Genomic DNA, 14,496 nt, shown 5'->3' with positions numbered 1-14,496 from the left:
TAAATGAACAAAGCTTAAGTTTATTTGGCCACATTTTTAAAATTTATTGTATTCCTTCCTGGAATTTCCTTAGAAACTTTGGTAGTTTTATCTCAGTATCACCAAGTGTTAAGGCATACTTCCTGTCTCTGTACTTATCTCCTTGACAATTCTACCTGTTTTTTTAAAAATTTCTTGATCTTGTTTTTCTGGTAGTTATTTTCTCAGTTGTGCTAGTCCTCCCAAATAACAGAAATGATACTTAGACACACAAAAACACTCAGCAGAAATTTCTTCATAGTTGGCTTGTAAAAATAATAACAATTTGCCCCCCCTGCTTTGTATGTAGATTGGATGCTTAGAATAGAAATTGGCTAGTAGTCCTCTTTATACTCCTTCAGTTAAGCCTGTATAAATGTTCTTTAGCAGTGTGTCAGTGGACAGCATTTGTCATTGCACCTACAGGTTCATTTTCTAACGATTGCCAAACACAATACACTTTTCTTATTTCAAAAATCAATACTCAAATATTACCAAGTTTTTTAAGATGCACTTCATTTTATCAAGTTTATTATTTACTTCATTATTATTTAATTAGGAATTGTAGGTATAGATAACAACTACATGTATTACCTTTCTAGAGAAAATGTTTGATTTGCTCCTGATTTGTACGTTTTAGTGCTCTTTTGAAACATAAAGAATGACCAATAAGGCACACAAGTTAAAATTAGTGCCAAAAGAATCTATTAATGGGCCCACAACATCCTTCTCAAATACTTTCAAAGGATCCCTACTGTCACCTCATTAGCCATGTCTGAGTAAAGATCTTTCCGTAACACAATAAAAGATAATCAACATTACCTTTATCATAATGGTTTCCCAACAGAACAGAACATTGAAAATTCAAGTTCTTAGTTACTTCTTTTTAATAAAAAATTTATTTGGAACTCTCATTTCATTTATTGCAGAAGATGTCATAAAAAAAGTAAATAGGAAAAAGTCTGTATGCTTATGCATCATTCAGTGCACACTATAAAGTATGAATTAAAAAATATATAGTATTACAGTGAACTATAGCATACCATCTTGTTTGAAAAAAATGAAATAAAAAACAGTTTATCTGAAGAAGATCTTATTTCTCTTAAGAAAAATCTCCTTGTTGCAGATTCAGTTTAAGACCTTAGTTCACCAAGGTAGTCATTCCAACCTCCCAGGACAGTCTTCATCAAAACTCAAATTTCTCAAGATTAGAATATGTAAAAAAAATTACAGTGTACAACAATGTTTCCTTTCCCCAGTCACCATGAAGTAATCAAAAGCTAATAGGAACTGACTATAGTTAGATTAACTTTTCTCTTGGCTGCAACTACAGTGAAAGTAGCTGAAGTATTTGGAGCAATTTACCAGAGCTATAAACATGTTATGAGGCATTTTGGAGAGGATATGGTTCTTGGGTAAGCAGTGATCTCTGCCATACATGATCAATGCATGGCTCTTGAGTAACCTAGGGTGCTTTTCTCTGGTCTGCCTTGCAAGAACAATGTGGTACTAAACAGGTTGTCAGCAGCAGGTAAATGACAGGTATAGTTGAAAATCAACATCTATAGCTTATACATGTAGTGAAAAATGTATGCTATGTTACGTAGCATAGTGGGACAAGCAAAAAGGGATATAAAATGTAGCAGATATATCTTTTTTTCTAGAAAATAGGGCACACATTTGAATAGGTAAGTATGCTAAGTCTATAAGGGTAATCTTAAAAAGGAAATGAGGGTACAATTAGGACTGTATACCACAGAAGTACTCAGATGAGAAGCAAGAGCTATAGCACAGAAACAATAAACACTTTAACTAAGTGCATATAGAGTGTATATTCACAAAGAGTATTATGACTTTGAGTTTTCGTCCATATCCCACATTCAAAACAATTATTAATTAGATATAAGCAACAAATAAAGCAGTACTTCATGGGTTTGGACAATAAAGCCTCAACTCCCCCAAATATTTTACCTTTTAGTACTGATTCCCATCTCTTTGACAATAGTTTTAATCTTCTCTGCTGAGGTGCTGTATGTTATTTTTTCCAACAAGTGAAAGTCTTCTGCATAGAATTCGTTTTCATCTAAAGGACCCAGTATCTTAAAAAGAGAACAACTGATATTAATAAGCATAATAATATGACGTTTTGTTCATAAGCAAAAACACACAAAACCTTGGACCTTTACACATCTATATTAATAACTACATAGTAAATATATATATATATATGATTCACAATTTGTAAACACTTAGGTTTTTACAGCTTCTTCTGAGGAAGTATCTCTAATCAGAAAAAAAATCTCAGTCCAGCAAATAACTCTCAAGGAACAGTCATAATGGAAATAATCATAAATATCCAAGGTATTTTTCATTATACGTACCTATGCAAAGGACTACATGGTTTAGAAATAACAAATTTAAGCTTAAGAAAAAGCTTGGTTAGGTACATTATTTTGAACTGAAATACAAACTACCACCTTCCTATCAGGTGCTTTAATTTAGTTGTGAATACAATCTTTACTTCTCAAAGCTTCTCAGATGGAGCAGAATGGACAGAATAGAATTCATCAGAGAGCAAAGGAGAAGGAATGTAGGATATTCAGAGACATGATAGAGAAGAACTATTTTTTTTCTTTTGATACATGAAGCAAAAGGAAGTACCTCGAAGTCCCAGAAGATAGCTTCAAGGACGCTGGCGTGGATTTCCTACTCAGAGTCTGCTAGGCTAAACTGACTCAGGGCAATTTCAAGGGCCTTCAGGCTCCCAGAAGGAAGAATATCAAGATTTAAATCTGTTGCTGACTGCTTCTTTCCCAAAAATCAATTGCTTCTGAGAAATGAGGTGATTTTACTAAATTCAGTTTTCAATTTTCTATTACTATTAATGATGCATAAGATAGAGAGAACCATAGCTTGATTATGAAATACCATGCTAATTTTGTAGAGGTGGGAATTAGAAAAAAGTCTTTTTGATGATAAATATAAAACTTTAATGCTGAAATAACCAGGATATAAATAAAGCATATCCCATGTCTTTTTTAATAGTCAGCTTTTAAATTGAAACTGCACTTTCAGATGGATAAATACACATTACTAAATTTATTCAAGTATTTACAGGGCAATATTTCCTCAAAACTTACTATTTGACATTTTTTTTAAGCATGGAAAACAGTAATATACATTCAATTATAAAATAAAATTATATATTTAGGTTTTTTTTAATCACAGAAAAGTGAGCACACTTCTTTAGTGCTGAATCAACAAAAATGTTTTCTGTGGTTTATTTAGTGGTATTTCAGGGGTATCTCAGAAGCAACTTAAGATACACAAGAATAGCTAAGAATACCATTTAAAGAGAGTTGCCAATAATGAAATTCCAGAATAGTATCCCTATTTCTTTCTAATGGTGCAGCAACAAATAGGAAAGACTTAATTCAAGAAGCAGTTTACATAATTTTTTTTTGTAATGTAAGCTATTGGCTGTCATTAGTAGTTACTAAATCCTTAATTCTGTACCACATTTTTAACCACAGTTCAAGCTACAGCCACACTGTAATAAAAGCTATTTGTTTTAAAAAATACATACTTGAAATTGAAAGAACAAAAGTACCATTTTTTACTCGAATATTAAGATTTAAGTTTATATAACGATTAAATATTTATAAACTGTTTGCTTTTTATCTAAAACAGAAGAGCTTGAACATACTACACCTAGTCATTGCAATTTATTCTTGATTATATAGTAAATATTCTGATTATACATGTTTATCCTATACCAACCATGTAAAATACAGGTAACTACAAGTTCAAAATTTATTCTTAAATATGATTAATAATACATTAGATTTTAACCTATTTAGAGCATTTTATCTATTGCTTCATATTATCTCTTAAATAGCTGTGGGAATGAAGTACATAGTAGCTCCAACGGAATTGAGTTAATAAACAAATTAGGAAGACATTAAAATAAAAAAGGAAGGCAAACATTTACACAATTCGCTGCTAACAGGCTGAAAAAGTGAGAGATCAATATAATATATTACCTTTAGCATGAAACTAAAGTTCCAGGAAATAAAAAGTAGCTACCTAAAGAATGAGACGTGATTTATTTCTTACTTACCCTACCATTGCTCATAACAGCCATTTGCCCAGGAAGCAGTTTAAGAACCTCCTGGCAAAACATCTGGTGAGTTTTAATTATATCCAGTCCTAAAGTGTTGTACTTCTTCTCAAAAGTATCATCATCCATTCCCTAAAACAAACGTAAAGAATGAGATAGCAGACTGATTAAGCAAAGAGCAAATTTTGTAACAGCTAAAGAAAGCAAAGATTTTCTTCAAGTTATGTGGTAATCAAAAATCTAACTAAAACAGCTTCAGATTTAGTTTAAGTATACGACTTTAAGTGTGGAGCCACAATCTCCCAACTAGCTAGTGTGCATTTTTTACCCTTGAACAATGGTGAAGAACCATAACAGTAAAGCTGAGCCTGAGTTGAAACACTTTTTCTAAGATTCAGCATACAGTTGCATTAAAAACACCTAAGGTATCTACCACTGCCTGTTAGAAACTGAGCTTACATCTCACCTTCAGGAAAAAATGTACAAAACATAACTAACAGTCATTTTAAAATGTTCACTCGATTCCCTTACTTTAAAGAAATTTTCTGTTCTTCATAACACAGAAGTTGTCAAAAATCAAAATCTCTGGCCCCGAAACTGCATATGTGTTAGAATGTCCCCAAATTTAATACTTTATAGCATTTAGCCAAACACTTTATTTTCAACTACTTACAATGCTTACAATGAAATATAAATAAAACTAAAAAACAATTAAGTGAGTAGTAATCTAATTTAGTGTTCACTCACTGGGAGGAGGAACTTAACAATTTTGGTCCCAGCAGCAAGGGATTTTGCTGTTTCTTCCTTAGTGAGTTTACTTAGAAAACTTTTTAGGCTGCTGTTGTTTTGGGTTAAAAAAGCTGTCAAAATTCCTCTTGCAATGGCTGTGTTATCCTCCTTTACTTTTGATGTAGGATTGTTCAAAATCCCAAGTCGTGTATGTCTGCTTGTTTTCTGCAAAGAAGAATACAGAATAATACACAATTTTACAGCTCTACCTCCTGTTACCTAATGTGCGCATATTTATTATAACTCTGTTAGAAAGGACTTGCTATTCGATAGCATATATTTTAAACAGGATGTTTTTGTGATAGAATGATTCCCGTTGAGCATTCTGCAGAAGAATATTTTTAATATACAACATACAGAAATGTATTTACAAATTGGTTTTGTACATTCTTCTGTTTTTTTAATTAAATAGCATAAAATAAATACACATATTTATTCATATATTGTTTAAATCTTAATCTGCAGGAAGCTCTTTAACCAGTGATAACACTTAAACCTTACTACAGAGACTAATGAGAAACTTTACTCTAGGATAGGATCAAATGCACAGAAATTAATAGCCTCACTAAATGAAGAAAAGGTAAATGGAATCTATTGCAAAAAAAAAAAAAGGATAAAAACTAAGGGATGAAACCAGTGGTATTGAACATACTTAAACCAGAAACTTTAACCTGAAGCCCTAGAAAAAAATCTTTGCTAGAAAGTCTACTTAAAAAGTCTGAAAACTTATTCTTTAAACTGTGCCTGAGACTTACGGTCTCCTTTGAGAAAAGACAAACTGTATATACTAGGCTACATTAGGAGAAGTGTGACCAGCTTATCAAGAGTTCTCCTCTCCTTGATGCCTATGAGGCTGCACTTTGGGCCCCTCCCAGCACAGTAAAGGTGCTGAGACACTAAAGAGGCTCCAGCAAAAGGCTACCAAGACAGGCAAGAGCCTGTAAGGAAGAACTGAAGTAGTTGGGCTTGCTCAGTCTGGTAATGAGGAGGCTAAGGAGAACCCTAACAGCAACCAGCAACTAACGAAGGGAGAGTTAAAAAGATGATAGAGACAAACTCTTCTTGGGGGCAGCAAATTGTGCAACAAGGCATAATGGCCACACACTGTGGCTCAGCATGCATTAGGAAAAGCCTCACTCGGAAAGCAGTGCGACACTGTAGCAGGTTCCTCGGGAAGGGGGTGGCATCGCTATCCTTGGCAGTTTTCAGGACTCACTCAGGCAAAGCCACAGCTGACCCGATTTAACAATGGCAACAGTCATGCTCTGAGCAGGAGGCAGAACTTGATGACTTCTAGACGTCTCTTCCAGCAAAGACATCTACAGTTTTTCCAAATCAAGTTAAAATATACTAGCAACAATTTTCAAGATAACATCATTATATATTAGCTGGAATAATTAAAATTGATTACCCTTGGGCCACTTTGCTCCCCAGCCTCTTACAAGCTTTTCTTCAAGTGGCTATGGCAACTTATGTGCAAGAATCATCTATGCCAGTTCTATACCCATCAGGAATTCTAATACACCCTGATCCAGCAGAGTAAAGGGACTGAAAAAGAGTAGAGAACCAATATACAAATAAATGGACTTTAAAATATTATATGTTCTAGGTCTTTTTGTTATAAATCACTGGATCAGGTGATACCTATGGAAATGAGGCTCACTCAAATCAAACCTCAGAATGAAAATAACCAGTTAAACTGCTATTTGGGAGAAGATCCAACAAACCTTGTTCAGAATGCCCTTTTCTAATTCTTTCTCTAGCTTCTCCTCAAGAACTGTCCCAGACAGTTCTTACCTCCTAGAGTTAGGAACACTAGTCTATTTTCCCCACTTACGAGGGAAAAAATAGTGAAGCTACAGAAGGAATTTATCCATCAAGCTTGAGTCATAGATCTAGCAGTCAGATAAACAAAATACTTTTCTGTAACAGGGATTTGTACCATGTATTCAAATTGCAGTTTTTCAAGTCTCTTCTGAGGACACATTTGGTATCATAAGCTACCTGTAACACACCTACTTCAAAATTTTCTTAAGAGTGCTTCCTATTTCACTTCTGATTAGTAAAGCTAGACATTCTCCCAGTGTCAGCTTATAATTACTCTTCCACTCTCCCTAGAACTGAGGATTTTGCTTTGTTTTTTTTTTCTTCTATATACCGATAGCATTTATTTGTATCCTTTAAACCCTATCATCTTACTGAAAAACTTCAAAATAAGCAAGTCATAAATGCAGATGATCCTAAGTCTGTCTTAGAAGCACACCAAGATCCAATATGTTGGAAAACTGTCATTTCACGCCCACAGCTATGTCATTTGACACAGGAGAACATAGCATGATGGTTCACATGAACAGGTATTACCCTAACTTCCCCAGTCCAAGCCACTTCCTGGGAGGAAGTCTGTAATTGGGAAGAAATACACTGTTTTCTTTAACAGTATCATAGTTTGCATCCTGCTTCAGGAGACCATGAACCAAATGATGGTTTGCAAACCCATAAGCTGCATCTGCCACATGGGGGTCAAATGAAACAGAGAGAAGTCACAGTGTTTTGCAACAGGTAGGAAAAAGATGTGAAGACAGTGCTGTAGTAGGAGAGAGCACAATGAAAGCAAACAGCTTCCTGCTGGTGAGTCCGAAGTTGATTCACAATCATTGTGCATTAATTTAAAATTATAATTTTAAAAGTTGCGCTCTACACAGTGTTGTTAAAATAATAAAATAATTATTTTAATAAAAACTGCTAGAAACTCACCAAGTGTTTCAAGGCATTAGAAAGCAGTCGTCTTCCTGCTGGCTTATCAAAATCAGCAATAATCCAGATAGTAACAGCATATAATATATCCTCATCTGAAAATCGGAGATAATCCTGCATTACATTCTAAAGACCTTTTCATGAACAATGAATTAATCTTGTTTGAGATTTAAAGTTCACGTGTGTGTTTGACTGCTTTCAGTGCAAGACTAATTTCTGCCACATCAGTATCTTTTGCCCTCTGAACTGAAGAAAAAAAAATTAGCAGGTACTTTATCTTGTTAATATGAGAGAATCACTAAAATTACTGAACTATTATTGTTCCATTGAAACATGATGACCCTAAGTAATAACCTATCTCCGAATAAGAAGAATGGCTTTATCAGAGGCTCTTGTGAATGTTTGATGGAAGCTGGTCACATAGCCAGACATAAAGAAAGTGAAGTCATTATAAAAATGCAGAAGTCAGGCCATTCACTTTTTCCAACAGCAAAGAGAGACTCTCTGAAATCAAAGCAGGCTAAAAGCTACCACTTCTGGGCACAAACAGGAATATACCCAAATACATCCCAAAGAAAGTAAACTACAGCACAAGTGTATATTCAAAAAATTTGTCTTTTTTCCTATTGGTCTATAACCTCATGTTCTCTATCACAAGGCAATGGTATATGAAAAATTCTGCAAAATTATCTCTAGAAGAATATCAACCTGCTCAGGACTATCATATGTTTCCTGAAAGGTAGTACGTGTTGACTAGAATTTAGAAGGTTTTGGTGAAGTTCCAGGAAGAGGTATGATTATGCTCTATAGGGGCTGGAAAAACACACTGGAGAAAGAAATTTGAAATGTGGATTCCAGCCTCCACATACAGATTTTGAGATCTGAATCGCAGAAGGGAGCCTACAGGTTGAAATCTAATCATTTGATAACTAACTGATTTGTTCCTGAAGGACAGTCAGAGTCAAATAATTTTATTCTAAAGAAACATAAGTATATGGCACTTCTTTCTGATAAAGGGATAAGTAAAAATTATGTTAATACTATAAACAATGATGGAAAGAATAGCACTTTGCTATTAGAATTATTCTGTCCATCAACAGGCTGATGTAAATGAGTTATTTGCTAACTGTCTACTACTAGATATTAGCAATGAACAGACTGATGCAAAATTCTGTGCAGTAGCATGTCCCTAACTGTTGTATTCATAATTTTCTTCAAACTGCAGAAAAGCATTTTTTTTGTATATATATTGGTGTATATGTATTTATATATGTATTACAAAGACTGTAAATTTTTTACTTGATATTGCTGCACCTAAGGGTCTCTTGAAAACTGAATATACATATTCTTTAATATCCTCAAGTAAAACCAGGTCAACTGGTCAAACAAAGTCAAAAAATTGTGTCCATTTTTGAAGTTGCAAAAATCTTCCTTACACATATTTATTTCATGTCTATTAAACAAGAACCAACCAGCCCATTAACAAGTGGCTACATTTCTTCTTAGAACAGGAAGGGAAAACTACCCAGAAGCTGGGAAAAAAGGGTTGGGTGTACATGTGTGTGTGCGTGCATGCATACAAAAAGAGGTGTTTAGATGTCTGGAACTTGTTCAATTCCTGATGGTTCAGTACCAAGCTTTTTAAAACGACATAATGATATCCATCTCATTTCAAAGTTAACATTTCTGAAATGGCTATCATGTTGTCATCATTCATTTTTAGAATATAAGGTATGATTTGGCTCCTGAAAGGAGATGTCTAGAAGTAAGTAAAAGTGAGTTAAATGTCTACACTCCCATTAACAAGAGGTCATCAGTAGAGGTCAAGGGCAGCGTTCAGTTGCTGAAACATGTGTGTCCAGTGTCATTTATGATGCTGTTGAGAATGCCACATCTTTTTTTAGTCATCAGTCTGTAACAGTGCAAGTCTCTTGAAGGTCCCAAGTCTTCCCTGCTGACTCCATGCAGTCTTGCATATTACAGGAACTTCTATATAGACAACTAAACCAAATTCTTAATCAATAAAGTCAAAAGAATCTAGACAGCTGCATGTAAACCAGCTGAATTGTTTTTCACATCCCACTGACTGCATTGATTAGATGACCAACACTTACAACGGAAGCTTAGGCTTTTATATCACATGCAGATGTTTCCCTGAAGTGTCTACAAACTAGAGCTGAAGCACACTGTTAAAAGTGACAAATAGACTAACAAAAATGTTTTAATTACTAGTTGGAAACAATTAAGTTAACTGGTCATAATTACTTGCTATTTTAATTAATCTGTCATTATAGGTATTGTTCCAGTAAATTTGTGAGCTGTCTTTTTACTAATTTGAAACTAATTCGTCAAGCTCACAATCTCAATATACTTGCAGGCAGTGCAAATAACACATATTAGGAATCACCTCTATGTAACAGTTTTAAAACAAACTTTCACTAAATACCGACTTTGATAAATACTGATATTTGCTACATAACCTAAATACCTTTGTAAATTTTACTTGGGATATTTTACTGGCAAATTTCAACTATTTGTAACACCAACTCAAGTATAAAATATGAGTATATATATTTTTTCTATATGAGTATATAGAAAAAGTATATAAAATTAATATACCTTTTTTTGTTAAATACTTCATGTCATCTGAAATTACAGCACTCTTGTCTTGTGAGTCCAAAAAAGAGAAAGTAGAGAAATCTTGTGCATCAAAAGGAACTGCAAAATGTAAAAGACAATGTGTTAACTAAGAAAAGAAAAATCATAATAATAGTCAACTCAGGAAAGGTGATTACCAGATGTGGATCTGAAATGTATGTATTTTCTTTCTGCTCCAAGAACGGTCGGGTTTATACGAGAAACTACATTTGGCTGTTCCATAAGAAAATCTATTGCATTTATATGATCATGCAACAAACCCTGTATAAGAGAAAAAACAAATTCTGTAACTATATAGTTTCAAGATAAAAAAGGCCAATTATTTCCATACTTTTTCAGTTGAGCTTAAATCCTCTAAATACACCAAGTTCTGGACAACTTCAGGTGAAAAATGTACAAATATAATCCAGATAGTATTTCTAAATATTAAATACATGTTTTTCAATGAACTACTACAATATAGTCTCAATTTTTGGCTGAAAAATCCCAAATGATTAGTATATGCTTAGCTGAACCTTAAGTCTTACATAATTGAAATGCATTTTTTCAAAACCATGACTGGAAATTAATGTAACAATATAATTTCAGTTGTCATACAATTAATTTCAAACCATCTCATTATTAAAAATATAGAATATAAGCATGACTCAAACAATCCACTGCCAAATATTTCATCTTGCATTCATTTAGAAATGTTAAACATACCATGAAAACTGCCCTCTGGAAGAACCCGGTGGCATCAATAATCCTCTGGAGAATAACTGTCTCTAACTCTGTACCATCCATCTCTTCTCTGTTAAAGGGCACACCATTAAACAGAGCTTGAGGCAATGGACCCAGGCCAGTCTTTTTATAAAAGGTTGCTCCTGCCTGATCATATCAGAAATATCACAGGATTAAATAGACTGTGGCTGACTGAAGCAAGAAATAAATCTAATATCAAGAGACAATGAACTCTAATCCCCAAGCACTATTCACTGTCACCCATTCTTAGGAGTAGCAGGGACAAAACAGAAACCAGACAGGACATATTAGACTCATTTCTCAAAATGGAATGACAAAAAATTGTACAGATCTACATATAGATTTTTAAAGCTTTGCTTTATTACCTTACTGGTAAGTATTCCCTTATTATGCTTAACATTTGTTACAAAAAATATTAAGCAAATAATACTGGAAAAGATCCTTAACACAGTTATGGTTTGAGGTAGGTTCCCCAAAGACAGTATCCCCCAAAAACCTCAAAAGACTTCTGTGCTCATAAGCCAAGGCTTATTCAACAAGAAGCAGAACAGGTTATAGAGAAAATTCAGTAAGACAAATAGAAATAAAGAGGTACTGCAAACAATTCCCTGCCCTTCCTTTTATGTGTTTTTCCTTGTTTTCTTTCTATGCAACTTTCTGATTGCTACAAACTCTATGAATGTTGGTTTATCTCTGAGTAACGTCCATCTTTCTTTCATTCCATTGGCCTATGTATGTTGCCTCCTTGCTGCTCTTCATTGCAATCTTATAGCCCTGCTTGTACACGAGGCTTCCTCTTCTTAGTGTCAACCTATTTTTCTTCCTTTAATATTGTATATAGTGAGCTTTTCTCCTCTAATTGTGTTCAGTTTTTTCCAAGGCAGATAGAAACTGCCCTTCCCTCCAGAAGATTACACGTAACACAGAAGAGCAACCAGTGCAAGGCAAGTATCACTTTTTTTTTGTCTGTCTGCCTAGACAAATCCTTTCAAAGGAACATAATATGTATTATGTAACAAATTTTAAAAGGAAACCAAAAAAATAGATGGCATAGGTCAGAAACATGCAAGATTCTATAGATAGGCATGGTTGAAGATATATGAAGGAAAACAGAATTTTTATATATTTTATCAGAAAGTTATCTACAGAATCAATTATAGATAAAAAAAAAAACAAACAAAAAAACAAAAAAAAACCTCTCCTCTCTTCTCTCGCTGTCTTCCCCAAAGTAAACTATAACCAGAAAGCATTATTAAAGGAAATAATGATTTGCCTAGATGACAGTCTTCTGTTCCTTACCCAGAATACCTGGGTAAACAGTATCTTAGTGTGAGAGAGAGACTTTGACAAACTTATTAGAAAAAACTTGCAGTCCTGAAAAGTAGTAGGCAATATATCTTACTACTTTGCTCTCAACATACCTTCCGCCCTTCATCATATTCAGAATGAACACCTAATATACTCTGAACATCAGCATAGGGGAACTCATGTCTAAGAACATTTTTCACGTGATTTACTGTTAGAACATTTCCATCTTTCACTTCATGGTACATCTGTAAAAAATATGCAACAGAAAAAAAAATCTCTTTCATCCATTCATTAATATTATTTTAATAATTATCACCATCACACACACGCATAATTTTTCATGACAGCACTGCTCTGATTAATCTACTATTTCATCTTTAGCCTAAATCTAAAGTACTGAAGAAAATACACTTAATGTGAGTTGAATAGCTTTCCAGAAGTTATTTCTCTCCACTGATCAATGAAGGAATCTAAACTCTTAATATAGATTACCTACCCTTAGCTATCTGAATCTACATAGGATAAATCCAAGCCTGAATAAGTCAGTAATACTACAATGAAGTAAGTCCTTACCAATGCTTTTTTATTTCATGGCATGCGATTTTATTACTTTCATCTCTCAAACATATAAAAGAAATCTGAAGTGATAAAAATATTCAATCCATATCCTTTTCATTGAGGACAATATAGTACATCTCTCTATAGCTCTGAGTATCTCAGACCTGTGTTTTATTGGTTCTGTTTTTTGTCATCTTTTAATTATACTTATTATCCTCTCCTTTTGTATTATGAAACATCCTAAATAACCAAATACATCAAGATTTTTAAAAGAGCATACTATAGATTGGTATTTTGTGACTATTTATGGATAACAGTCCTGCATGTGTGCCAGAATTTAACACTGCGGATTTCTATTTCTCTTGCAAAGTACTCCTCTCTAATACTCTAATTCTTTTTATCTTAAGCTCTCTAAATTTGTACATGATCTCATCCTTGTGCACTGAAAAGAGTAACAGAAAACAACAAAAAAAATGTTAGAAAAAAATGTTCTGCATTAATACAACATTTACTGATATAATTTTGCTTTCAGAGTCTTCACATAAAACACTTGCTTCATTTCCCTCCACTTATCTCTGTTTCTGAAATTCCTATCTTTATATGAATCCATGTTCTCTCACACAGAAAACCAGATTTATCTATTAATTTGTGAGCCTGGAATATTTCCATGTTTTCTACATCCATGAATAGCTCAAAAACAACAAAAAAAGAACTTATTTTAGTCTGTTCCACTTCCTACGCTACAAAAGAACTTTGCAAAGTTTATAGAACTGCCAAAGCAATTTTGGAATGCCAGTACAGAAGACAAAGGTAGGCACACCACAAACACAAATGATAGAGAATCAAATGATAGAGAATCATTTTTCCACAATAAAATACTAACAGCTATAAGATATGCATCTACCTTTTCACATTCTTGAGGAAAGCCTGCATATATGGAAAATGACATAACTATATTGGTTTAGGGAGCAGGAAAATCTTTCTGCAAATCATTCTATAGGAAAGTAATGCTATATACTTTTTAACACTTTGTTTCCACGTAAAGTATCTGCAAATGTATCACGAAAATACACAGCAGCAAAATTGTAACTATATAGAAAAGTAATGAGTTAAAAAAAAATCTTGTCAAAGAACTAACATTAATTATAGAGGTAAAGGCTTGAGAGGTGTCAGTCTCCTCTGCAATGTAGTTAAAAGTTCTCCAAAGTGCTACTCCAGCATCTTCATTTCCATCAATTTCTTCTTTTGTACTTAAAATGAAAACAAATCCAATTCTACAAACAAACAAAAAGAAATCATACATTTTAAAACCAATTTCACATATACTCATTAACAGAGTTAATTAACATAGCATAACAAGGTGTTTACATTCAAGTTATTGGTCCAGCAAGTAGACACCAAGACCTCTTTATCTAGGAGGTGTTTGTCATTACTTCTTGTGGTGACATTGAGAAGAAGGGATGCCAGCTATCCAGTCCTCATCAAATCTCCTAGATGATGCTTAGGATACCAACTGCATGCGAGTTTTGGATATGACTTTTTATAGC

At 33.7% G+C, this 14,496-nt stretch overlaps 1 protein-coding gene across 1 annotated transcript in view; it reads right to left on the bottom strand.

Moving 5' to 3' along the window:
• The window catches only part of UGGT2 (UDP-glucose glycoprotein glucosyltransferase 2), a 98,516-nt gene that overhangs the window by 38,027 nt on the left and 45,993 nt on the right, over nucleotides 1-14,496 (bottom strand). Inside the window, exons 15-23 of the mRNA XM_062575806.1 lie at nucleotides 14,088-14,223; nucleotides 12,505-12,636; nucleotides 11,045-11,209; nucleotides 10,477-10,600; nucleotides 10,301-10,399; nucleotides 7,682-7,776; nucleotides 4,886-5,092; nucleotides 4,139-4,270; nucleotides 1,990-2,117 (exon numbers count right to left, since the gene is read on the bottom strand). Coding sequence (XP_062431790.1) covers nucleotides 1,990-2,117; nucleotides 4,139-4,270; nucleotides 4,886-5,092; nucleotides 7,682-7,776; nucleotides 10,301-10,399; nucleotides 10,477-10,600; nucleotides 11,045-11,209; nucleotides 12,505-12,636; nucleotides 14,088-14,223 — 1,218 coding nt within the window. The remainder of the gene's footprint in view (nucleotides 1-1,989; nucleotides 2,118-4,138; nucleotides 4,271-4,885; nucleotides 5,093-7,681; nucleotides 7,777-10,300; nucleotides 10,400-10,476; nucleotides 10,601-11,044; nucleotides 11,210-12,504; nucleotides 12,637-14,087; nucleotides 14,224-14,496) is intronic.

Source organism: Rhea pennata, chromosome 1 (genome assembly GCF_028389875.1).
Source record: "Rhea pennata isolate bPtePen1 chromosome 1, bPtePen1.pri, whole genome shotgun sequence".
Taxonomy (NCBI): domain Eukaryota; kingdom Metazoa; phylum Chordata; class Aves; order Rheiformes; family Rheidae; genus Rhea; species Rhea pennata.
This window is presented reverse-complemented; position numbering and strand designations above follow the sequence as displayed.